The 26,548-nt window shown below is 44.1% G+C and overlaps 3 protein-coding genes across 3 annotated transcripts; 2 read left to right on the top strand and 1 right to left on the bottom strand.

Moving 5' to 3' along the window:
- Positions 1–1,913: 1,913 nt before the first annotated feature.
- Positions 1,914–3,944, bottom strand: LOC129601522 (uncharacterized). Its single transcript, XM_055500361.1, has 2 exons — positions 2,715–3,944; positions 1,914–2,579 (listed from the first exon to the last, which is right to left on the bottom strand). Exons 1-2 carry the CDS (start codon positions 3,402–3,404, stop codon positions 2,052–2,054), a joined length of 1,218 nt encoding a protein of 405 aa, XP_055356336.1. The 5' UTR covers positions 3,405–3,944; the 3' UTR covers positions 1,914–2,051.
- Positions 3,945–20,632: 16,688 nt separating this feature from the next.
- On the top strand, positions 20,633–21,384 carry LOC129601519 (uncharacterized). The gene is made up of 3 exons (XM_055500357.1): positions 20,633–20,728; positions 20,833–21,196; positions 21,353–21,384. The coding sequence occupies exons 1-3, from the start codon at positions 20,726–20,728 to the stop codon at positions 21,382–21,384; spliced, it is 399 nt and encodes a 132-aa protein (XP_055356332.1). The 5' UTR covers positions 20,633–20,725.
- Positions 21,381–22,009, top strand: LOC129601518 (serine/threonine-protein kinase mos-like). Its single transcript, XM_055500356.1, has 2 exons — positions 21,381–21,647; positions 21,740–22,009. The coding sequence occupies exons 1-2, from the start codon at positions 21,381–21,383 to the stop codon at positions 22,007–22,009; spliced, it is 537 nt and encodes a 178-aa protein (XP_055356331.1).
- Positions 22,010–26,548: the final 4,539 nt, after the last annotated feature.

The following is a 26,548-nucleotide window of genomic DNA, read 5'->3' as shown; positions in this document are numbered from 1 at the left end:
GTCTCATTATCGACCGATCTTCTTCAAATTTTGCACGTAAATGCACATAACCGTAAAATTGTTTTGGTACGGATCTATAATTTTTTTCGAATTTTAAAATGAATTTCAAACATTTTAAAACTCGACAAAAGTCGTAGAAGCCTGGCTCCGTACCAAAACAATCTTCATGGTTATATGCATTCAAGTGCAAAATTTGAAAGGGATCAGAGACTTTTGGTACACCTGAATGCATTTAAACTTTTTAGAATTTTGTTACCCTTATAACTCCGCAACCGGATGTTGCGCGCGCAAACGGATTTCACAACTACGTATACAGTTCTTTTGGCTACAAAATACCATAAAGCAAGGCAAAAAAGTGTTCGGGAGTGCGCGACAGCGAAAGTTCCCGCGAATGTACACGAATTTAGTGCTATGTACCGGGCCAAATCCTTTAATTAGAAAAAACATCATCAGATTGCCAAAGAGTTTAATGTCAACTGGGTACTTTCTCCGCACTGCACAAGCCGGGGATGAGCATGTAAAGGTACAGCTAATGCATACTGAGCACGATGTTAGCGCTTAGCACGATGGCCACTACACTACGTTTACCGCAATGCGTAAGTTAGCTAATTAGCGAATGAATAAGTAAACCGGCGATAAATCAACAAGGTATAATTTAATCAAAAATATTGCCTAATTTAGATCCTATAAGTTGGACCATAGACGATTACAGTCCGCCAAAAATTTGTGTTGCCTGCCAACGTCAATGCCCATGAAGGGTTACGATTACATGAGTCGGTGCAATTTCGACAGCTGATCTTTATTATGTAAAAGAATCACGCAAAACACGTACGTAGGTTTGCACGCACAGCATTCACCACGCGGTTCCGATTGTCGGAAGCTGGCGAAAACCGCGGTTGCTAATCAACAGCCCAAGCGGTCGGCGAAAACAAAAACAAAATCGCCTCCAAATTTGTTTGCTTTCGGAAAACAGAACGTTCAGGGAAGTTGTCCAAACTGTAATTCTACCGCCATTGCAATAACACTGGGAAATGGCGGCACAACACCGCGCGCTGTGCCGCGTTTGTACATATCGATGCTTCGCTTGGGCAAGTCAAGGGGTAGGGGAGGGGCGCTGCGCAGCTTTTGAGAAAAATGTATTTAAACTTTTGATAAGTCTCGGGTGGTTGCAAACTACAGTGCGTAACTGCACAATGAAGCGTGCACATTAATGATATTGATCTTAGCGGCAGCATTACTAGTCACTTCCAACCGCTAACGCATTTCAAAAAGTGTTGGTGTCCATTAATATCTATTTGGCGCTAATGATCACTGCAGCTGGACCATCCGCGCCGCTGCAGCTGGAACGTCAATCGCGGGCAGCATAAAAGCGCCAGAAATGTAACATTAAACTTCAAAAATAATTCTTCGTACACTCTCATTAAGAGTATAAAATAAAAGTTTTGTGTAGGAGCAGCGTTAGCATCATCTATTTTCAGTATTCTACTGTTGTAGTGGTCAAAACACATGGAAACGGGATTTGGTGGTTTTAAATTTTTTTGCTGACCAGTGGACAATTTCTTGACCACTTCTACATTCCTGTTTTAAAGTGCCTTTTTGTGCGGTTTAATGAAGTTATTGCTTTAAACGTAATTCCTGTTCACCTAATTATTACAAAATTAAAAGTTTTATGCAGTCGACCTGAGCACTGGCGTTGACAATCGACATCGTCACCACCACTGACCTATGGTCAGCATAAGCTCACAAAAATTTCTTACTAAAATGAATTTTTTCATCGGGAAATCCCGATTTTAAATAGAAAATTCACAGTTCTTCAGGTACCGCCCGCTGGAGGGCTACGCGAAGTAATTTTCCGACGGGGAACGGTCGTAAAATTTTTCTAGTAATTATTTTTATTGTATACCGTAGTTGCTACCATGTAACGTCAGTGCAGTTTGTTTCTTGCCAAATTTTGCCAGAAAAATCTTGAAGCGTTCCTATTGATAAGAACACACGGGTGAATAATATTACTTGTTCGAGTAACTGTTTTCAAGGGCAGCACCGAAAATGAATTACAGAGCATCGGCCATTTTGTGAAGATAGTCTATCACCACCGAACTCGCCATGCCGTTCGTATCTGTCACTGTTTTCTGGCGGCGTGCCCGTGCTAAAAGCACTACATTATCTGCAGAGTAAGTCCGTCCCTGCTTGTAGTCCCATCCGCCCCTTCCTGTCCACACGCTGGGCAGATACCTCGACACGAACTCAGGATACTTCGTCCTGATGGTATAATTTCCACACGTCAACCGATCCGACCAGGAAGATTGCCGGCTGTCGGTGGTGTAGCGGCGCGGTGGCTTCTTGAAAAAGTTCCACACATTAGCCAATGCGGAGCAGCCACATTCCGCGTCGTGCACACAGAAGCGGTTGAAGTCAAGCTTGAGATACGGCCGCGATTCCCGACTGGACACGCTGGCCAGAAAACGGTCGTCGATGCGCGTCAGCTGGTTGCCGGACAGCTCAATCCATTCGACGGTGGGCATTGTGAAGAACTGACTCAGGTACACCTCTTTAATGTTGTTCATCCGCAGGGAAACTTCCTGCAACCAGAAGCAGTCTGGTAAGCATTTACTTAGCGACAGCGGCTCCTATCAGCGGTAGATTAGGCAATTAAAGGTTTAAGCGGTGGTAAAGGATGAATTTTTCATCCTTATTACTCTGTCGTTACCACCCACCGTGAGGCTGGGCGCCACCGGAATGAATACCGACCAGTCGAACCTTTTGAACAAATTCGCTTCGATTCTGATGCTGTTGAACCGGGAAGTTACCGCCTGTCCCGGCCACGCTGCCAAGGAAGCAAAGGCATCCGATGTGATGGTCGATAAGCGATTGCGCTTGAGTATTAACCTAGTTAGCATCGAGAATCCCGCAAAAGTCTCCCGCGTCACCACGGGCAAATACACCTCGCCCAGCATTAAACCGCGCAGAGTCCTTTTCATGTTGTCTAGGAACGCACCAACGGGAAACGGCCGATTGTCCGGCGCCACCCAAAAGTTGACGAGCTCGACGTATGTCAGACTGGGCCGGTAGGGCAGCGGAACGAAGTTGCTCAGCAGGCAGCTGGGCCCACACTGGCCAACCAGGTCAATCTCTCCCAGCCGCAAGAATGATAAATTCCTCGTAATGTTGCTGACATTAAAGGCTCGTTTACTGCAACCGCACTGCGTCCACTGTGGGCTGCAGCTCGGCAGGACCAACCGACCAGTGCTACCGCAATAGAAACCGTTATACGTATCGGGAAAGTTCACGCCGAAGGGAGCTGAGACTGTCGGTGTTGCTGTTTCAGCAGCGCAAGTTGCTGGAGATGGTGCAGCACACGATAACATCACAACAAAGGCAACGGGCTTAAACGATCGGTAATTCATTCTACTAAATGTTGCCAAACGGCAGTCCTCAGTCCGAGATAATGCACGATGGGACCACGAAAGGTATGTTTTTGATGGAGTAAAGTGACCGAGCAAAACGGCGTCTTTAGTCCGAATTGCCAACCATTTTAGCAAACGTGTCGTGTCGCTTTTCGCAATGCGGATGCAGTTAACGCGCTGACGTTAACTCGCTGAATAGCAAGCGCCGGCAGCGTTCTCAACATCACCCGTAAATTCATTGAGCGAACAGCAAGTACGGCGAACAGTGCACCAAATGTGAATGCTATCGCTAACCTAAAGCGTACAGATACGGGTGGTTCGCACTAATCAGTAATCAACCGGTATCGTTGCGGTGAGCAGAACGTCATGCAAGGTTCTTGCTCATAATTTTATTATACGTTAATCCGTGAAGCACAACACTAAAGCAATGTTTGCAACAGGAAGCGCATTCTAATCTCAGAGACAAAACGAGGTCTTGTGTTATCCAAATATAAAGTACGAATAAGGACACAAAACGCAACCATCGCACGACAAAAAGAATCAATTAGTTTGAACGCGGAACCAGGATTTAAACTAATATCGGAAGTCTGATGTCGTGAGCCGTCGACTCGGATTTCCTTGACCCATCGTGAATCGTGAACATGTCATGGTGAATCGTTCCGGCTTTTTCGGAAAAAAAACCTGTTTCACTCTCAAGCAAGGCGCTTCTGACTCAGAAGTTCTGAGTCAGCATTGCCGGCAACCATGTCATTGCCGTTTTCACGTTGCGCTTACCGTGGCACATTTATGATGTATCTATTGCGTCTTCGATCGTGTTTGCTCAGTTCCGGAAAGATGCCACCATCGGCAACAAAACATCGCGTGATTTCAGTTCGAACCCGTAGCATTGTCTGTGTTGAAGGTGCTCGTCATGCTGTTCATAATAATATTAGCCGGTTGCGCTGCGCCGGTAACGGCGGTGTTTTTGCGAGCAGATTCGGACAAATACGACCACTGTGCAGATTTGCACATAGGTAGATACGCATCCGATCTAATTCCTTAATAATACTTATGCCGCAGCTACGTTGTGCCGGCGTGCAACGATAAATGGCCCCGTTGCGGCTGCACAAGCTGGAGTAAAACGTCACAGACTCACAGTCATTTCCCGCTCATTAAAAGACTGAGTATTCAGCGGTTCGGAAGCGCAGTTCCTGCGGCGGAACCTGTTTGCTGACTACCTTTTCCCAGCTGCCGCAGCTGCCCAATCTAACCAGCGTCTGGCTCTGCGAGTTGTGGGTGGCGCCGGATGGCGGGCCCTTCCCACTCAATCGCTTCCTCATCAACGTCCAGGCGACCGTCACCGAGATGCGTCTCGCTGGCATCCAGATTCCCGCGCTGGCGCGCGAGACCTTCGCGGGAATCCCGCTACTGACGGAGCTGCAGCTGAAGAGTAACCGCTTATCGGCCATTTCGCTCGACGCCTCTGCCTCGCGCGGATTCCCATCGAAATCCACCGAAATCCACATTTACGAAGGGAATTTTCCAAATTCGACTGGTCAGTTTTTGTACCGGCCGAAAAAGCCTCGAGGAAGCATGTATCCGCTGTCGTTTTTTGGTTTGTTCTGCTGTACACACGCTGCCGGCTGCTATCGAAAGAAGAGCACAACGTTGACACAAAATCAGACTTTCGGCGCTTGTGCAGTGTAAAGAAACAAGCTTCATAGTAAAGAACATTTCTTTGTCGTAGGATGATTACGTTGATTATAAAATCTGGTTAGTGGTTTATATTATTTCCCTTACAATACGCGAAAGCCCTTCCGTGTCTGAGAATAAAATGCGTCAGTTTCGAAAAGGCGTCAATAAAAAAAGAGTTTCGCGTTGTACTTGTGTTATGTACCATGATATATATCTCAAGGAATAACAATTACTCATGGGGAATAAAAGTCTAGGAACGATTCCGGTTCATCAGTCAGGCCGAAACGTCCGTATAAGCAAGCGTTACACACTGAACTACGGCCTTGTAATTAATACGCTTTCTGCAAAAATCAGCTTTTCTTCTCCGCACCCGGACATTTGGGAGTGTGACATCTCGCCGTAATTAAATTCGACGCATGACTTTTTGCCGCGAAGACATTTCGCCGCGGAACATTTGGACGCAGAGACAATTCGATTTGGGACAGTTTGCATTGAGACATTTTAACTTTGCGACACTTTGACGCAAGACGTCTGGTCGCGGACACTTAACCGCAAAACAACTCGACACGCTAAATTTTCGCGGGTTTTCCGGGTTTCTTGGTATGTTTCCTTAGGTTTTCCTAGGCTTCTTAGGGTATTCATATATTATTTTCAGATTACTCTTAGGTTATTTTTAGGTTTCTTAGGTTAATGTTATTTTATGCTAGGGCGATTTTCAGGTTTCTTGTTTTGTGTCCCTTAGCCTTCGTACTTTGTTGGTTGCCTCAACGTTTGCTTAGTTAGTTTCTTTTGGGTTCCTGAATTTTTTCTGAGGTTTTCCTGACAGTTTCAGTAAGCCTAATTAAACATTCGCCTGCCAAAAAGGACCTCTCATCATAACTGCTTCTCGGCGAAATGTCTCGGCGTCGAGACGACCTTCCGACGAAATGTCCCTCCACGAAACGTCGCGCGGCGAGATGATCTAGCGGAGTAATGTCTGTGACCAAAAGTCCTGCGACTACAGTAGTTGTCCTCGGCGAAATGTTGCGATGCCAAACGGCACTGAAGAGATCTATTTGAGTCGGTTTTTCACGATGCCCAGTGTTGAACGGATCCAGCTATCTGGCAGCCAGCTTATGCGCATTGACAAACTTATGCGCTTCCTGGCCAGTTGTGTCCAAACAGGAATCTTGGCCGTGTCTCCAGCTGGACTTCAACCGCTTTTGTGTGTGCGGCGCGGATTGCGGGTGCCCGGAGCTGGACAATGTGTGGGACCGGTTCACGAAGCCTCCACGCCGCTGGCAAATCTACGTGTCGGATCGGTTGGCATGCGGAAACTATATCAATAGGACCGAGCAACCCGAGTTTATTTCGAGGTTCCTGCCCAGCGTGATGAAAACCAAGAGCTGGTCGTCGGGATGGGATTCGGACTGCGCGCAGCGACGGATGTATTATGCTGATCTGGTAGTGCTCTTGCCACGGGCACATCGCAAGAACACTGTCGAGGATCCGAAACCAGCGGTGTTAGACTATCTGTGCGAAATGGGTAGTGTGCTGTAATTTGTATAATTTAAGCAAATGGTCGTTCCGAAATAATTATTTCCGGCGCATTCCAGCGCCGAAAAACTCAGTGAACTTTCAGTAAGCAAAACAAAATTCTCGATAACGCCACTGTGCTGCATATAATCAACTGAACGTGAGAAACACAGACAGTTATGATTTGTTGCATTTGAGAAAATTATTCCAGCAGTGCAGCTGTCACGATGCGCTCTTCAGTGCCTAGTAAATAAAGAACTGTGGAAATAAATTATCTGTTTCCTCTCTTCCTCTTATCAAATTCTTTTCTCGTTCTGGTCGCGCGGTTCTGCGTCTAACTCAGATACATAAATAATAGATGCATAATTAAATACATCATATAAATATCGAAATAATTTTTTTTTGCGTCACCTACTACTTTAATTCAAAGATATGACAGTATTAACCAGACACTACTGCTACAAAATTAGGTACTACCAAAACATCCAATACCATCATTAGCAAAATAATTAGCATCATCGAAATAATTATAATAATAATAATAATTAGCATAATAATAATCAAGCGCGCCAGCGAAGCGAGCGAAGCGTTTTTAATTTAAAGTGTGTAACGGGGCGAACCGGCGAACCGGGTTGCCGGGGTCCAGGGGCGGAGCCCCAATAAGCAGGGGGTGCGAGGGGCGCAGCCCCCCGCTAAAGCAATTGAGAAGGTAGTTTAAAATGGAAAACCTAACCGGGTTACAATTGACGGACCCAATGGGGGAATGTGTGTTCGACCGTAAATTTGGACCCAGTACAAACGCTTAGACCGGTCCGTGTGGTGGTTTTTTGGGAAACCGTAACGTAAATTGTAGCCGGGTCATTATTGACGAACCCGCAGGAGTAATATGCGGGGGATCCGGAAATTTGGACCCGGTCCGGATTTTTTTAGCGGCCCCAGGGTGGTGCAGTTTTGGGCAGAAGTGGCTCAATCTGTACCAACATTGGATTTAAACGTCACTGTCGCGTTGCGGACCAAGATTCGCGTTGCGCATCCGTTCGTTGCATAAAGTTCAGCATACCGTATACAAAGGGCGCAACGCCGCAACCGGCCGCAACAGTGTTAGCCCGTATGCTGCACTGGTCTGCTGCAGCAACAGCCGCAACACGGTTGCCGCACCGCAGCACCGTGCTAGCCCGTACAGCTGATTCTGCAGTAACGTTGCATACCGCAACACGGCGAACAACGTAGCACGTGCACCGTTGCCGTAACGTTACTGGAAGTAAGCAACACGGCGAGTAACGGTAAAGCCGGCCGCACCGGTGCTGCTGGTTAAGGGTAATGCAACAGTAACTTGGCAACCGCATGGGGTAAAGCACTCCGCAATCCGTGCCGCGGTACAGCCGCACTGGGTTCCAGAACGCTAACAGTCAGCAACGACGCATTTATAACGTAGTTGTCGCAATCGTTAAACTGCATGTCGCACTGGTTAACGCCGGCACGCAACGACGAAGTTTGTCAGCCGCGAACGGTCAGCAATCAGGCTAGCTCGGTATAGGCGTAACGTCAGCAACAGCTAAACGACGGCTTTATAAGTCAGCAACGGCAGAACGGTGCCGCAAATGCGCAAGCCGCAGTTGCGCCAACGTCGCCGCAACATCGGTTTGCGTCAGCGAACGTGCAGAACCGCAAACCGTGCAAGTTGTCCGCTGCGTACCAGCCGTTTAACGTCCGTTTGGGCTTTACCGTATTGCTGCGGCGTTGAAGAGATCCCAGCGCAGCATACGGGCCAGCCACAGCCGCGCCGTTGCGAACGTTGCTTATAGTCGTGCGGCTGTCGCGGCGTTGCAACAACCAGGCAGCATACGGCCAGTTAACGGTTGCGGCCCGTTGCTGCACCGTTGCGGTTTATAAGTCGTGTTGCGGCTGTTGCGGCGTTTGCAACAACCCAGTGCAGCATACGGCTAGCACGGTTGCGGCCCGTTGTCGCAACGTTGCGGCTTTATAGTCTGTTGCATTGTTGCGGCGTTGCACCCAGCGCAGCATACGGCTAGCACGGTTGCGGCCCGTTGCCGCACGTTGCGGCTTTGTCGCGTGTTGCGGCTGTTGCGGCGTTGCAGTCCAGTGCAGCATACGGCCAGCACGGTTGCGGCCCGTTGCTGCGCCGTTATGGCTTTATAGTCGCGGTTGCGGTTGTTGCGGCGTTGCAGCAGCCCAGTGCAGCATACGGGCTAGCACGGTTGCGGCCCGTTGCTGCACGTTGCGGCTTTTAAGCCGTGTTGCGGCTGTTGCGGCGTTGCAGACCAGTGCAGCATACGGGCCAGCACGGTTGCGGCCCGTTGTTGCACGTTGCGGCTTATAAGCCGTGTTGCGGCTGTTGCGGCGTTGCAACAACCCAGTGCAGCATGCGTGGTCAGCACTGTTGCGGCCCGTTGCTGCACGTTGCGGCGTTTGCAGATGCTGTTTCGGGCGCTACGAAGAGTAGTACTGCCGTCTTGTTGCGGCGGATAATGTTGTCGGAACCGCAACGCGCTGCGCAACATGATCTTGGTACGGATTGAGCCAGTCCTAGTTTTGGGGGACCGTAACGTAAATTATAACCCGGTCATTATTGACGAACCCGCCATAGTAATATACGGGGATCGGGAAATTTGGACCCAGTCCGGATTTTTTAGCGGGCTCGGGTAGTGCAGTTTTGAGGAACTAATCGTAAATTATAACCCGGTCATTATTGTCGAACCCGCCGTAGTGATATACGGGGGTCCGGAAATTTGGACCCGGTTATAAGGGGGTACGCTTATATTTGAAGGGGTACGCTTTAAAAGCGCACATTCGAGAATTTGTAATTTTCAAACAAAATCCAAAGGATTCTGAGACTTTTGAGCAGTTGCTGGAAATATGTTTTAAAACCTTGCCATAGCAAAACATTTTTTTAATAACGTCAGCATTAAGCAAGCGCAGCGCAGCATGCGGAGAAGCAAGTGAAACAAGAGGATTTTATTGCCTTTTATTCTAAAAAAATTCTTAAAGTTCCGCTTGAACTTTTGTTACCGTGTTGATACGATAGCGGAACCCGAAGGCGAAGTCAGGCAGCTGCCGAGTTGCGGCGCGAGCAAGCGCAGCGCAGCAAGCGGAGCAGCAAGTGAAACAAGAGGATTGTATTGTCCTATTATTCTCAAAAGATTCTTCTTACAGATCCGCTTCAACTTTTCGTTACTGTAATGATACGGTAGCGTGCTATCATTTCTACGAAAACCGAATACGAAGTCGGAGGCGACGCGAACCTGCGCCGCGAGCAAACGCTTCGAAGCGAACGGACCAGCAAGTAAAACAAGAGCATTGTTACGATAGTGATTCATAACCACTGTATTCATGAATATTGCCTTTATCAATTCCAGTGAGCTGATTATCTAGTTCTACAACCTAGATGTTCTACCGTGAGAATACATTGTCTAGCTATATAAGTCACAGCACTGTCTGTGATAGGCAAGCGTGTACAAGCGTGTGCAACTACAGCACGGTATGCTCAACCCACAATAAATACCACGTTTCAGCATCATTCCATTGTCCTTTTTATTAAAAAGATAATTTTCACGGATGAACTTTCCGTTAACGTTATCATATTCGGTAGCGAACTATCGTTTCCAAGAAAACCGAAAAAAACCAAGCGGGTGCGCAGTTGAAGCATCAAGTAGAACGAAACATTTACTTTTTTTACTTCAAACATTTTTCGATAATAATAACAAAATTTTAATAAATTCTGCATGAAATTTTAGATATCAGTTTTGCAAATTGGAAACGAATTGTTTCACTGCTGAATCACAGTTTCTCGCCTTGGGTTGCAACCTCTATTTCAAACTTTAAAACAGGCTCATTTCTGAAGGATTATATAAATCTGAATACAAAAGAACAAAAAAATAAACTCCAACGTTTAACGTTCATGATTCTTTGCGGAGAAAAAAATGAGATCTACCTCAAAGGTCTTTACTATTACATACACCATTGTTCACAGAAATTCAATCACGTGGCCTTGCCCTCACGAGCATCGCGTATATTGGATAAGCTTTAATATAGTAAGTAAAGTGGTGAAATTCCCTGATTTTGAAACGACTTTTAACAAAATTCTTAAATTTTTGAAACTTTCGAGGAAATTGTTGTAGACTTATTTTGAAAATAATCACGCGATCCATGAACTTTTTTGTAAACCTAAGATTCTAAGAAGCTTAGTCAAATAAATACCCAAACACTAGAACTTTTTCGCACCAGGTCGAGTTGAGTTAGTATGTTGAGACCAAAAACGTCCGTGGATTACCAGCCATAATCATATGCGGGAAACGGGCACTTGGTGTTCAAAACCATGGTAAGTACGAGTTGCTCGACCGTTGTTTTGCTCCAGAATAAAATTACCCGAATAAAACTGAAAACCATAGAAAAACATGGTACCCTTTACCCAAGAAAGTCTTCCATTTAGTAACCGCTACTGCGTTATTGTTACTGCGCTGCCGCTGCCAACAGACATCAAATAAGGTGTTGAACCGATAAATCGTTTGCGCAATAAATTAAGCCTAACCAGCCTTTACGAAAAACATTGAACTCTAAAACACAAATGTGTGTTTGGGATCCTGTGGCAAAATCGGCATACACGGTTTGTGCAAATCATTGTGCTGCATTTATCTTGTAAAATTGTGTAAAATTTATTGTGTAAAATTTATCTGCAGTAAAGACAGTCTTTCCGTGAGTTTGAAAATGCTGGATTTAAATTGCTAAAACTACTGTGCGACTAGCAACTAACTGAGAAAATTAAAACAAAGGGTTTTTTGGGTTGTTAACTACCGGCGGAGAATCGTTTATTCAGTCCCGAAATCAGAAGGCGAGAAGTTGCGGAAGAGTGACTGCATAGTCAGATATGTGCGATAAAACGGGCTTTTCTGCCAGTAAAAGAAAACGATGCGGCAGCTTTCCATGTAAGCATTGCCATCGAGTTCTGGCCAACTGTCAATCCAGCGAAAATTTAAAGATCTTAAGCGGAACATATTTTCTGCTTTTCCATGGACCACCAGCACGAAAAGTAATATTTCTAAGGCCGGATTCACGCTGACTTCTATCTATCAGTTTTTCTATTGAGACACCGCCCAAAACAGCCGGTTTCTTTGCAGTATGCGTAAACGCGGCACGCTCTTCTAAGTAGATACCTAAATAGGGAGCAGAACTGCTTTCACACAGGCACCTTTGAATAGGTGTAATAAAAGCTATGTTTAGGCGCTTCCGATAGTCAGCTGGGTCTGCGTGAACACATGCCGCCTATCTACGTACCTACACGAAACGCAAAATTAAAACAGCAAAACCGCAGAATGGTAATTATTTTTATACTTCTAATGTTTACGAAGATTAAATACATCTCGCTTACAGTAGCTCAGTATTTCAGTTCTTTTTTTGCAACCACCATTACTCATATTACAGCAGTGTAGTAGGTACGGAGTATCGACAGCTAGCGCGACCACTTGTGTTTGCGGTAAGAAAAAATATGAAAGAAATTACAAAAAATTCAGTCTGCAGTTACAATAACAAAATGGATTTGAAAAATATAATTCAATTGTAAAATGCTTAAAAAAACAGTCGAACCAGCTTTACAATCATACAGTATCGAAAAGACGAAAACTGAATCTTGAATTAGAAGATAATTTTTTAAAAAATAAGGGCGTAGGAATTTATGAATGATATGGATAACTGACACGAGTTTATCCAGTTGGACTTATTGCTGAATATCTCGGCTTGCCATGCGCCTGATATCGGCTTGCCATTATGCAGCGCTCAGCCGCCCAGGGAGGCTATTTGCTACCGTTACAGCGGGCGGGTGCCTGTATCGCTGCCTACTGCTACCGCGGGGGGTTGCCAGTTGCCGATACAGCGGGCCGATGCTTACGTGCCGTGCAGAGGTATTAAGCGCTTCATAGTAATAATTATTATTTTCGTGATTGAATTACAATTATTACATTACAGTAAATCTGCAGTAACACTGGCAGAAGAATATGAACTGCACACCGCAATAAATTTACAAAGCAGTGTACAATGGACAATGCTTCAATAAATAAACTGATATTACACCACAAGACTTTTATTTTATTTTCAACTGTCACCACTAACAGCGGTTTCTCATTAGCGATAAATTTATTACCTGCAAAGTGCAACCACAAATAATAATACTACTTACCAGTAAGTACGGCGCCCAGCGATATTTCCCCCATTAAAACTCTTTCCCAGTTAAATGTTCACAGCTTACACATTGTGTCTGCCAGCAACACACAGACTCGAACTAATGATTAATTAGATGAATCCGTGCTAAAAGAATTCGTGTTTTTAAAAATAATTATAATATAGACCGCGCGCATTCAAACTGTCCGCGCGCTTGTTGCAGTTTTGCCTTTACAAATCTAAAACAAACGCATGCTTTCGTTTAAAATGTGATCTTTACGGCAAATAGGTTGTATGTGCTTTACATGATAATGTACGATAATACTCTGCAATGGTAATTAACGACTCAAGTTATCATATCCTGAATCAAAACATCTTTTTAGGTCATTACATAATCATTCTGAAAGCATTTTAACCAGAAAAGCGTATATGTCCATACAAATAGGAACCTCAAGTGGTTCCTATATGGCTTATCCATTGTGTCTACGGAGCAAACGAAAAGGTACCTTTCGATAGGAAAGCACTGTTAAGGCAACGCATTGCTATCTATCAATTAAGAGCTAGGTAATCAACGTTAGCATAAGTGTGCTGCGTGAACGCAATTTTGGGACCTAATGCAATTAGGTGGGTGTCCCCGGTTGAAGTCACATCCCACTAAGCAATTAAGATAGATAGGTGTACGCGTGAACGGGCCCTAAGTTCCTAATTTTCCACCAAAAATTGGTTTGATAGACCGTCCCGAACTGTTAAAATATTTTGGAGAAAATCACTGATTTATGGTTAGTCAACGACTGCGGTGCAGCGTGAATGGCGAATCAAGGTCGTCAGAAGTGTAGTGACGTGGACTATGTTTAGTAAAGCCGTCTGATAAATGAATTGAGCTCCCAAACCATTTTGCATATTTTTCGCTCTTAATTGCGGTTGCGTTGGGAAATCTCTTCCATTAGCATGTTATGTTTTGTTTATTCTCTGCAAGCGGTAGGTTTGGAAATTCAACCTGTGCAAACGATTGTACTTGACGGGTAATGGCCTGGGTTGCGAATCCTGAACAGGCTCTAAGTCCTCTGGTCCAATATACGCGTAAAAGTTGAACGTTCCCATTAAATCGGCTCTGTTGGCGATTTGCATAAAGTCTTTACAAATTTAGAGCAACGACCAGTATCCTAAAATAAAGAATCTGGTGCGAAATGGACGGCTATGTGCGATAGGGTATTTATGTTAGTAGTGCCCGCGTCGCAGTGGCTTGCGTGGTCACATCTGATCGTGTGGCAGTCCTTCATTGTGACCCGCTAGGTCGTTATAAATATTTGGATTAGCATTATCATTTATATTACGGAATGAGATGTCCAAAGGTGGCGACACGCTCGTATCGCGTTGGGTTGCGTGCGGGAGTACGTACGGAGAGACCTAGACAGACTGGTGGATAGCGGTAAACTTATGCCAGTCAATCACGCCGACTGTCGACTCACAATCGGCTCTACAATGCCGAGCGTAACCGCAAAAATTATTTTGGCCAACACACAAATCTGAAATGCCTTTGGCTTGGTTAGCTCAAGCGTCTCAGCTTCCTCCTGCGTAGTACCAAAAAAATTTAAATTTTTAAACTTTGAATTTAGTTTTACGTGAAACGTTAATTAGAAGAAATTTGAGCGTTATAAAAATACATCTTCTATCTTTTACACGCAATTTTCAGCCAACCAGAAACCATTTCATCTTACGAAATTCGAATTCAGTTTCTTGGAACGCATGCACAAGTACGAAGCTCGAAGAATATTATACTTTTTTTAACGGAATCAAAAATAAAAAACATTCAAAAAATAACATATTGTATCGGCATAGTTTCGCAAACGGCATAAAAATAATGATATCATATCGGCATCGTATTGGTGGCGAAAACTGACTACTTCTGTTCCAGTGATGCAGTCTTACCCAACCGAGTCTTTACAACAAGAAAAATTTACACGCTCGCTCGCTTGCACTAAGGGCGGTTACGACCTTTATACTAGTAATAATTAGCATCATCGAAATAATTATTGGGGAACCTGTGAATGAAGTGCTTTATTTTAAGACAAGACAACGCATTAGCCTACATTCTAATCTAATTTGCTATTCTTGTTAAAGGTTTACTCTAAGGTTTAATTGTCTAACGTCCGCACAGATTCAGGGCAGAGTCCAGTTCGAGGCTGCAGACACCCGCAACACTGCAACAGCAACAATTTTCCAAAATATGTACACAACATTCAGATCAATCATTAAACAAGAATAGTCTCTTGACGGCAACTAGAAAGTTATGTTGCAAATCAGCCAATCTACCAAAGAAATTTGCGGTTGTGGCTGTTGAGCTTGCTTTTCCTCTGGACCGCTTAGAAATGACAGTATTTGGTTTGATCCGCTTTGAACCATCAGTTTGCAAAATGCAAGCATGAGTCACAAAGGTGACAGTCAATGCACAGACGTTACACGTGGTCGTTTACTCTGTATGAGTATGACTGAAATTTTTGTGCAGTTTTTCTTCTTCGCGGTATAGGTGATGGTCATGGTATCTTACTATCTCGGCAACTGTAGTGTTGCCGTTCGTTACGAAAACCTTCGTATACGATTTCGTATAATTATCGTTATCGTAACGAAAACTAAAGTCGGTACTTTTCGTTTTGTAACAAAACGAAAATTACCCGACTTTCAGCTTTCGTAACGAAAACGAAAACTGAACTTTCAGTTTTCGTTATGAAAACGAAACTTTGGTGTTTCCTTCGTTACGAAAATTAATACGAAAATCTTTTATTCGGGAGCACTAATTAAAAGCTTTAAATTTTTGCTGAAGATGTTAAAATAATAAATATAATAACGAGTAACGACGCAATACGAGTATAAGAAACGTGGGACGTGGAAATCATATTTATATAGCTGCGTGCTGATAAAACTAATATTATAGTTATAACACTACTTTTAAACAGAAGGCTAAACGTTCAACGACGATCAGGTAAAGAATACCGAATCATTCTTAAAAGCGGACTGAAAAATGGTTTAAAATATTGACTCTTAATTTTCGTGTCCAATGGAGCAACCTTTATAAAAAAAATGAAATTACTGATGTTAATTAGTACGAATGAAGTTCTGATCCGATAGGTTAATTTGAAGTCCAATTTTATTATTAACCATGTAAGTATTTAACATTTTGGCTTAAACTTCAGTTTGCGGTAGCAAGTCAGACTTCTGTAAAATAATCGAAGCGTATGGTGTAATTGCAGTTCGAAATAAATTTTAAAAAAATAAGTAGGCAAAGAGTTACACGAAATAAAAGAATGATAAGTTAGCAGCGCTGAGCGCTATAATTGTAATTTGTACGAGTAAAAGTTATTACGCATTTCCAATGGAAAATTTGAAAATGATACATGTAAACAATAAAACAGACGTAATAGACTTAAACAATTGGCGTAAACTATAAAACAAAGTTCCAATACGCTGTATCATTCCCAGATGAATCGGAGTAATTTCAAAGAACACCGCATATTGACAAATTATCGGTGACAATCAGCCTTGAGACAACGCGCTGATAGTCGTTGTGCATTTCGTAATCTTGTTGAGAATCTCCAGCTGAAACCGCAAGTAAACTGAAACTGTTTTCAACTTTCGTTAAATTATTTATCATATACTGTAAAGTAGCCATACGAAAAGCTACAAAAACATTTTCGTTCGTTACGAAGACGAAAAATCCTTGAATTTTAGTTATCGTTACGAAAACTAAAATTCAGATAGTTTTCGTAATCGTAACGAAACTCTTTGACTTTTGGTTTTCGTTACGATAACTAAAAGTCACGTTGAATTCGTATGCGTTACGATAACGAATACGAAAACATTTTCGTACGGCAACACTACGGGCAAGTGACGTCCCAGACACAAGACTTTCCGTGGCTGAAGGGGACTGACGTTGTGCCGCCCGGTGTTTTATTGACTGTGATAAACTGGACAGAAACTGATCAGGACATAAGGTTCAGGAATCCCTAATTGCAATCCTAAGTCTCCCAACTTCCGGTCGTAGGCAGTGCGTGGGTCAAATAATAGCGAAGGACGATTGTGTCTCGATCATACCATGTTTTGCTATGCAATAATCCGTATATGATTACAAACATCAAAGAACCTTAAAAGACGCTGTCTTATTGAGGTGGTCAGTACATGGTGTCAATTCAGTACATGCATCAACTTTCACTTTCGCACACTTCCAAACACATTTTTTTCGGTTTATGACATTCTGTAGCCAGAAGATTTGTATACACTGGCAGAAAATTGGTTTAAACATCCGGTTCGGGAGATATGGACGTTAGAATTCCAAAGTTTAAATGCATTCAGGTGTACCAAAAGTTCATTATGGACCGATCTTCCTCAAATTTTGCATGTAAATGCGCATGTCCATGAGAACGTTTTTACACCGATCCAGTCCTCCATGAGTTTTTCCAAATTTTAAAATGAATTTTAAAATTTTGAAATTCATTTTAAAATTTGAAAAACATGCTAGAACAGTGGATCGGTGTAAAACGTTATTCGGTTATGTGCATTTACTTGCAAAATTTGAGGAGATCGGTCCTAATGAGACTTTGGCACATCTGAACGCATTTAAACTTTTGGAATTTTCGAACAGCCACAACTCGCGAACCGGATGTTGCGCGCGCAAACTTTCAGGCCTGTGTATACCAATCATTTGGCTACAGAATGTCATAAAACAAGAGAAAATAGGGTTTGGGAGTGCGCGAAAGTGAAAGATTTCGTGCATGTACACGAATTTGGTACCATGTACCGGGCCACTTCCCTTAACTCTCAACGAATTCCACAACAACTGGAAAGCTAGCAAACAAGTCTCAAGATTAGAACCCGCAAGTCTGATACCAATATTAGCAAGAACAGAAACTTATATAGACTCCGAGGAGCATATACACTGCTACCAAGATAAAGAACATGCGAATCGCAAACAACAACCGCAGTGACGTGGGAGAAAGCGAAAAACAATAATAATAGTAATAAGATGTACATGCGATGTGAGTACTCCCACAAGCCGGTCTTTATGTGTGAAACACGGACCGTAAGCCAATCACGTTAACGGTTTGTGGTTCTCGTTGGTCTGGGACAGTTGAGTCAACAGCTGCCGCGCAGATATTCTCTGGCTACTGGCGAAACAAAGGGAGTTGCGAGTGCAGGCGGCTAGCTCCGATGGAACAGGCGCGTCGTCACAGACGACAGGAATATACCCTTCATTTACCGCTTTCGAAAAAGCCAGGTCCGTGATAGCTTGAGTAGCACCCAGCACCACTCCACTGACCGGATGCTGCAGTGATTCTCTGTAATTGCCCGTGATACTGCGAATCAACTGCAGCAAGACACATCCCAAGCTCCACACGTCGGTGGCCGAGCCGGGCATCGAGGGCCACGAGGTAAGGTTTTCCCATGGTCCTATCGCACGCAACATTTCCGGCGACATGTAGCGCTCGCTACTGCGGAAATGCTCGTAATCAAGCGATGTAACGCTGCAGCGTTGCAGTGTAACGAGGCCATCCCAGTCGGATATGCGCAGAATGTCGCGTTGGGCGTTGGAGCCATCGATTAGCACGTTTCTGGCTTCAGATCGCCGTGAGTTATGCCGTTCTCGTGCAGGAACGCCAGTCCGTCAGCCAGGTCCTGTGCGTGACTGAGGGCATCTCCAACATTCAGAAGGATTCCGCTGTCTTTCATCCCTTCCAATTTAATTTTCAGGTTGCCTGCTAAAATCGGACAACGAACAAATTTACCTTCTCAATGACAAACCAAAATTCGACATTAGTATTGCGTTAAATCACGCATAATCCGTCTTTAAACATGATTCGCGAGATTTACAGAATACCGCAGATCTATCAACTTACCAGAAAAAAGTTTACTTCGGCGTTGAATAAGGAAAAGGCAACGGAGAATATAGTAAATGTCAAGAGATGAAAGAGATTATTTGTTTTTCAATATGTTTAAAATTTTAACAATGTAGTGTCTGACCCAGGTCGCACCTTATGATACTTTGATGGATAATGCTTACTTAATAAAGCAACACTACTCTAAGGGAATGATGTACTCAGCATAACAATCTCAATACCTTGCGTAAAAATGTTTTACATATACTTACATTTATTACTTACCAGGATAATAGTCCATGACTAAATCTACATCTACACTACCAAGTGTGGGGATAATGGAGATTTGATGATAGTTTGCCAAGTGGCCGTGCTTCAGCTCCAGCATCTTTTCAAATCTTTCCTCAGTCTGGCATAGTTTTCTGATTCAAAAATCTCTTCCCGTGTACATAAAAAACATCTTACAGCAACAACATCTGACCCAGCATAGTTGCCTCGCTCCGTAATGCTGGCTCTGTAAACCTTGCCAAAGCTTCCTTCCAATGAAGTCACAATCATCGTATTGATACTGGCAGTGCTTCCAAACACGCAGGTAGAATCGACATATTATGTTGCGGAAACAAGCGCTGACGGAATCGATAGCTAGGAGGGAGTGATCAATTAAATTCTGAAAGAAGAGCTCTTTGTTGATAAATTTATTCTCAAGCGCCGGCGTAATAAATTGTACATAGGCATACTGGCATAGCAATCACGGTACTTCCATTGAATTTGCAAGGCTTCGATTGTGAAAAAACGGCTTTAGAAGCACGGGAATGCAGCTCACAGTCAGGCTTTCCCTCTATATACGACGTGGCGCTGAGTCACCGGCTGCGAGCATGAAGGCACTTGCACCTGACTGAAATGATACGAGGGCAGCAATGCAGAAGTCAGTCACAGTAAACCAAATTAAAAATTAATATACGTAATCTTATTATCAGCTATTATTGAGTGTTGACCAGCATTTTTGAAATTGTCAGTTTACGAAGGTGCGCACGTGGAAATAATGTGCTCAGTCTGAATTTTGTGTTACTAATTATGTCTCTGCTTTGTTGCTGAGAAGGCATGGCTAGAAATTATTTGCTGACTCACTTCCCTCTCCACTTTATACAACTTGACGTCCAGTAATCCGCCGGCAGCATGCGTGAATGCACATTGCACCCGTCGCTCGGTGAATTATGTATCAGCGTTTACACGATCGCTTTGCGACAGAATTATTGTGCCAACTGTTATGATGGGAGACAAGCGAACCAGTAGCTGGTGCATTGGGAAATTGGAATGGATTTTATTTTCATAAAAGTCCCTGGCAAACGACCGGTCTGTCGAAACAACGAAAAAACGCAAGAGAAACGCTCGTACACAGGCACCAGTACTCTGCCAACGCACTGCATGCCAGCAAACGACATTTTCAAACTATTGTTTCCCGAATTCAGTTGTCGATTATCTGTTATGAACAGCAGTAAGACCGAAAAAGTAACCTCGCTAGGTGCTCTTTTTAGTAATACGAATAATTCTCGATCTCTCAGCGGTCATGGAAGCGCTGATGGTTCACCAAGATACGGGTACTTTCACGCCTGCCGCCGGAGAAGATCATATAAACTACAGAGGGAAGTGAGTCAGCTAAAAAGTTTTAGCCGTGCGGTTTTAGCAACGCAATCTGGTCACCGCTCAGTTGCTGATAATAAGCCTGATATCATTACTTCGTTTACAATCACACTTGCTGCCGGTGACTCAACGTCAAGTCGAACGAAACAGTAGGAATAGAGAAATTAGAGCATCGTGATTCCCGTGTGCGCACCTTCATAAGATGACTGTTTCGAAAAATCTGATCACGACTCGGCAATCAGGAAATCATAGTGATTTTTGTTGCTGTAGGCTGACGTCTGCAGTCTGTGAGCTCTTGAGTCGTATAATTCAATAATGTGACACAAGTGCTTTCACGTGTGCCGCCGCTGACCCAGCGCCACGACAAATCTAGTGAGTGCAGACAGCGTGCATTACAGTCCCGTGCTAGTCAGCCCGCTTCATAAACGAAGCCGTAGTGAGCCCAGCGGGAAAATGGTAATTGATATGAGTGAAGTTTAATACGCTGGCGATTTCGAATAAATTTCCCAACGAAAAGCTGCAGCATACAAAAGTAAACCAATTGCTTGCTTTTTTAGCAGCGATCCGTCAGTGCCTGTTTCCGGAGCACAATGTCGACGCAGCTTCGAACTGTGTGTTTTGGGAGCAATTGTGAGTATCAATACGAAGATCGTAACTTCATGGGATCAGGCAGCTTCGGCGAGGTTTACAAAGCCAGCATTACGGAGCGTGGCAATTATGTTGGACCTGACGTTGTTGCTATGAGATGTTTCAATATAAAAGAGAAGAAGTTTGTGGAAAATCGAGAAAATTATGCCAAGCTGCAGGAGGGATTCGAAACGATGCTGAAGCTGAAACACGATCACTTGGTGAACTATCATAAAATCACCATTATACCCACACTTGGTAGCGTAACGGTGAACTTCATCATGGACTATTATCGTGGTACGTACAGTACATATACGATTCTGGTTGCTCGGATGAGCACAGTCTACATCTGTATTCTTACCGACTGAAGAAGTTGCGAAGACGGATTATCGTGGTTAATCTAACATGAAATTTTTTCATTAAGAAAGTAAAATTGTTGGTGTCCTATTTTAGCCGGGAACCTAGAAAGTGAGCTGAAAAGATGAAAGACAGCGGAATCCTTCTGAATGTTGGGGACGCCATCTGCCACGCACTGGACTTGGCTAGTGGACTGGCGTTCCTGCACGAGAACGGCATAACTCACGGCGACCTGAAACCCTCTAACGTGCTCATCGATGGCTCCAACGCCCAACGCGGTACTCTGCGTATATCCGACTGGGATGGCCTCGTTACTCTGCAACTCTGCAGTGTCAGCTCGCTTAACAGCGAGCATTTCCGCAGCAGCGAGCGCTACATGTCTCCCGAAATGGTGCGTGCGATAGGACCCCGGAAACCCTCATCACGTGGCCCACGATGCCCGATTCGTCTACGGACGTCTGAGCGTGGGATGTCTTGCTGCAGTTGATCCGCGCAATTACGGGCGATTATAGAGAAACACTGCAGCATCCGGTCAGCGGAAAAGTGCTGGGTGCGAGTCAATCCATCAGCGACTGGGTTTACGGGGTAGCGGTAATGCAAGGGTTTGTTCCCGTAGTCTTTGATGCAGCGGCCGTGCCTGCCGAGCTCGCCGCGTGTGTTCGCAACTGCCTGCGCATCGCCAATAACCAGAGAACATCTGCGCGTCAGTTGTTGGAGCATTTATCCCGAATAAGCGAGAACAGTGGACCATGAACGGCTTCCCCAAATTATTACTTTTAGCAAGAAGAATTTCGCAGATAATCGTTTATTGGCAATCAGCTGATCTTTGCAGTGGTTTTGACAAGTGAACAAATTTTTTAGAGAATTTCTTTATTTGGAAATATTTGGCAATACAGCTAACAAGTGCATTCACGGCACGAGTTTTATATCTTTCACAGTGGTTCGTAGCGGTGAGCACTACACAGTACACAGATTAACGGGCCAAATTACGTCAACCTAGAGCTGGTGCATGCGTAAAGACATACATCTATGTTTACTGTATACGGTTACCGAACGGTGTATACGGAGCATGCGGTTACCGAAATTGGGGTTAACATGTTTCTACGGCAAACGATAAAGTTACCATAACAAGGATTGTTTCGAAATGAAACGTACTCCTATCCATTCCAACGAATGGATACGATTGATACGATTGGACAATACGAATGGATACGAGTAGCCAAAGCCCATCAATAGAACAAAAAATGCATTCGCGTAATACTACTTAAAATAATTCGAATTTAAACGTTAGAAAAACATCCAAAATCGTTATTGTCGTAAGACCTTCTAGGAAGCATATTCATAGTGCCGACAACAGCAGCCTTTCCTTTTACTACAGCCGGAACTATTCTCTGCTTCAGAAACGCAGTAAATCGAGATTCTCCTGTCACTTCGCGAATCTTTCTGCCAGTGAAACGAATGGCCGAATCAAATGTACCAAATGTTTCGACTGCCACCGGGTAAAACCGGGAACGCGTGCGTTCCACAAAGGCATATTTACGGCGTTTGCTGCCTTCTAACGAATTCAAAGACTGGAATAACAAATTAATGTCTTACACATGGAGCAGCCCACCCACGCTATGCTAATGGAAGACGACAGAAAAATTACGATTTTGCGATTACATTAAAACAATAAAGTATGCCATCAAGGATCTGTTGCGTATGGAAAATATAATGTCTACAGCAGGAAACCAGGAAGTGCGGTACAATTAATGAGGATAACAAAAGACATCACAGGCGCAGCAGTTGCTGACAGCCTTCTGTTGCTGCGTGCGAAAAGCACAACGACGAACAGTAACGGTAAACACATACGAGTGCGAGATGGGCACACGGTCGGCACGTCATCACCGGATCAGTTAGCAAAATCCAACATATAAGTACAGTGTGAGCGGATCTAATCGGTGCTGAAATTGTTCGAAGACAGCATGCTAACCAGCTCCTGCGCGGTTGCTCGCTTGTCCGCGTCAAAGATGAGACAACTACGGAGAACGTGTTGAATGTACGGCGGCATCGACTCAGGAACAAGCGGTATATAACCTCTCACAACCCAGAAACCGTATTGGTTGTCTTCTAAACTTTTAGCTGGTCGAGTGGCCCGCAGCGTTACCCAGCAGTTCAGGAGGATTCCAAAAAAAAGTGCGGATAATCGTAGATACACATCCAATGCTATAGACGTCAGTTTTCTGATCCGGATTTCTGAACACAAGGCCATCCTCCTCAATCATTGCCTTGATCTCTTCACTCCCCCCATGCAGAAGCTCTGGACTCGCCCAGCGCAGCGTGCCCTTTCGTGAACCGATTTCAGCGGCCTCCTTGTTGACCCCAGCATTCACGGCGTGGTCCATGTCGCCAATTACTAAGCTCTCCCGTCCATCATGAAGCGATCGAATGAAGACGTTAGCGGGCTTGATGTCGGTGTGGATAAAATGCTGCCCATGTATGTAACAAAGGTTCTCAGCGAGATCCCGGAAATAACCCTGAAGAATGTTTTTGTCAAGGCTGGCACCAGGCTTTTCCAGGCCACGCATCCTTTGGGACATATCGTCATCTATAAAATACCATCGTTTTACCACATTCACATCCACGATCGACCAATACCACACGGAAAATTTCCGGAGAATCAATAATTAATTAGCATTAGTAGAATGATTTTTCTGTCTCTTTGGGACACAAATGCACCCTAAACAGATTCTTTCGACTTATTGACCTTTGCTCATGTATCGCGCCTTTAGGCTACAAATACACACACAAACATTTAGCTGCTGTAAGCATGATTACCAGGATGCATTCTTCTTGTTCGTTGCTTGCTCAGGTGAACCATCGGTGAATACTACTCTCTCTTAAGTCTCTTTACCTACCCTTGTACTTCGGCATCACAATCTCGGCGGATAGCTTTCCTCCCGACTGCTTCGCTGAAATGTATAGGTATCGCACAACGTTTGGATGGTCCATTTGCAGCAGTCTGCTAAAACGCTCCATATCACTAGCCAAGGATGTAGCGTCGCGTTCGCTGAGGTCTACCACTTTAATTGCGACTGGATCACCAATCAGCATGCCGTCATCCGACGTCCCTTTCGCAGTGACGGTGCCTCGGTAAACGTTGCCGAAACTGCCTCTGCCCAGTTTACCCAGCTTACCATAGTGATATTTGAAATCACTGCCGCCTTGGTACACCAACGTGTCGTCGGTTCTCCGAGCAACTAAATAATTTGTTAACACGTTGGTAAAGTATTCACAATATTTGCCGCTTATTAGGCAGTCAACGCTGGAACCAAATAAAAACGACCATTAATTTTGGCGGCTTTACTCAAACTAGTTAAACAAATCAATCCTTCAGTCTTCCGTAAAACACCGTACCCTCATACACAAGTAAAACGCATGCGGGATTCATGAAGTGGTGAGCGTACATGAACAGGCCGGAGCGTAACTAATTTTGACCGCAAGTGGTGTGTCACAATTCGTTAATTATTTAACGTACCTTTCCGAGATGCTTTCGCCGTGGTTCTGCGACCACTTGCGTGGACATTAGTCCACAGCTGCAGTTATACGAATACTGCATCGTCTACCAAAATAAACAGCTCTACTCTACACCTACTAATTTTGCAATGGATATAGGTATGCTTAAAAGGTAGCAGTTAACAGACAAAAATAAAAAAAAAAAAAATAAAACTACTATTATCTGCACTTACCGCACATGAGCAAAGGCAAAGTAAAAGGAGAGTATCCGCATGATATCCAACTGCACCGTCATTCTCACAATAATAACAGCAACAATTTACTGAAGCAGAATTAACTTAATTAACAGGCAACGGGTGTTCACGTCAAAAGCAAACAATATATGCAATAATATGCGGAACTCGCTTTCCTTTATACGGTAATTAGGTTGTCCGTACACCACCCGTCCATCTCTGACTGTCCACGCCATACCGCACGCGTCAGCTGGATGCGAAGAGTTTTCCGGCAACATTCCCTCTGGTCGGTTTAGCTTTCTTCCGTATCGGCACAGTTTTGCCGAAATTTGACCACGATGCGGATAATAGCAGCGTGGTGTCGCCACCAACCACTTAAGGAACAAGTGTCCACACGGTACATGCTGACGCCTGTAGTTTCGTGTTAAAACCTCATTTTCCACTAAACGGTTTTACCGGCCACACAAACGTGTATAACAAGCGGCAAGAACGTTCAAAATGTGCTTGCTCCAAACTTTAGGCGAATCTCGTATCATTCATCTAATAACCCTTCTGCTGAAGTGCAGGAATTCTTGTAATGAAAGGTAAGTTTCTCTAGTCAGCCATTTTGTATATTTTATACAAGTTATTACTCGATCTAGGTTTGCGGTTCAGTTTCTGTCTATGTGGACTGGTATATAAAACATTACATTTTACATAACTTGTACATAAAACATTACATTGTACATAACTGATACATAAAACATTACCATAAATTTCAACCCAAATAAGCTTCTGAGCTTTGTACTATGAGTTCCTTCTTTAGAGAATTGGCATCCGACTGCTGTAAAGGCATCGAATCAGTATGCAGTTAAATTAATACGAAATTTCGTTTTCGCCGTAATGTCACCATGTGCCACAGTATTTACTACAATGTCCTACATTGGAAAACAAAACAAATCTTTATTCAAATCATTGTCAAGGCACAAAGAGATTTATTTATTTCGTATTATCCAACCACAGTTGGATAACTGCATTTGCACAGTGCTTGTTGCAAATTACTGAAAGATAGATTTAACTAATTTTGAAAACTCTACACGGTGTCTGATTAGACAGTTAAGCTTTTTGGTGCGCCATCGTCGCCTGCCGTAATGTTCTTGGATCGTGCGTGTGCCAGACTGATAACTTGGCGGGAAAAGTAGGTCTTTGCGTCTGTCTGGCCCCACAAGGACACAAACTTGGATTCGTACGACGAAAACTGGCTGCTGATGGTGTAATTGCACACGTCAACTCATCCGACGGACGGAGGAAGCAGCAAGTAACGAACGATTTTTTACGCGGTGCCTTTTGGAAGAAGGTCCACAGATTGTCCAACGCCGAACAGCGGCATTCCAGGTCACTGACGCAGAAGCGGTTGACGCTTAGGTGCAGACGGGGTCTCACTTCGGCAATGGAGAGACTGGATAGAAGGATGTCGTCGATGTACTCCAGACTGTTGTACGATAGATCGACCCATTCCACGGACGGCATCGTGAAATAGTGGCTGAAGTAGATCTCCTTAATGTCGTTCATTTGCGAGATGACA

This window comes from Paramacrobiotus metropolitanus, unplaced genomic scaffold, assembly GCF_019649055.1.
Source record: "Paramacrobiotus metropolitanus isolate TYO unplaced genomic scaffold, Prichtersi_v1.0 Parri_scaffold0000247, whole genome shotgun sequence".
NCBI lineage: Eukaryota > Metazoa > Tardigrada > Eutardigrada > Parachela > Macrobiotidae > Paramacrobiotus > Paramacrobiotus metropolitanus.
The sequence above is the reverse complement of the archived record's forward strand: the minus strand, read 5'-3'. Positions and strand labels throughout refer to the sequence as shown.

Coding starts and splice junctions, on each gene's coding strand:
- LOC129601518 (XM_055500356.1), top strand. CDS start 21,381: ATGAAAGACAGCGGAATCCTTCTGAATGTTGGGGACGCCATCTGCCAC. Junction 21,648..21,739: donor GCTACATGTCTCCCGAAATG/GTGCGTGCGATA, acceptor GTCTTGCTGCAG/TTGATCCGCGCAATTACGGG.
- LOC129601519 (XM_055500357.1), top strand. Junction 21,197..21,352: donor CATCATGGACTATTATCGTG/GTACGTACAGTA, acceptor GTCCTATTTTAG/CCGGGAACCTAGAAAGTGAG.
- LOC129601522 (XM_055500361.1), bottom strand. CDS start 3,404: ATGAATTACCGATCGTTTAAGCCCGTTGCCTTTGTTGTGATGTTATCG. Junction 2,580..2,714: donor CGGTGGCGCCCAGCCTCACG/GTGGGTGGTAAC, acceptor TTCTGGTTGCAG/GAAGTTTCCCTGCGGATGAA.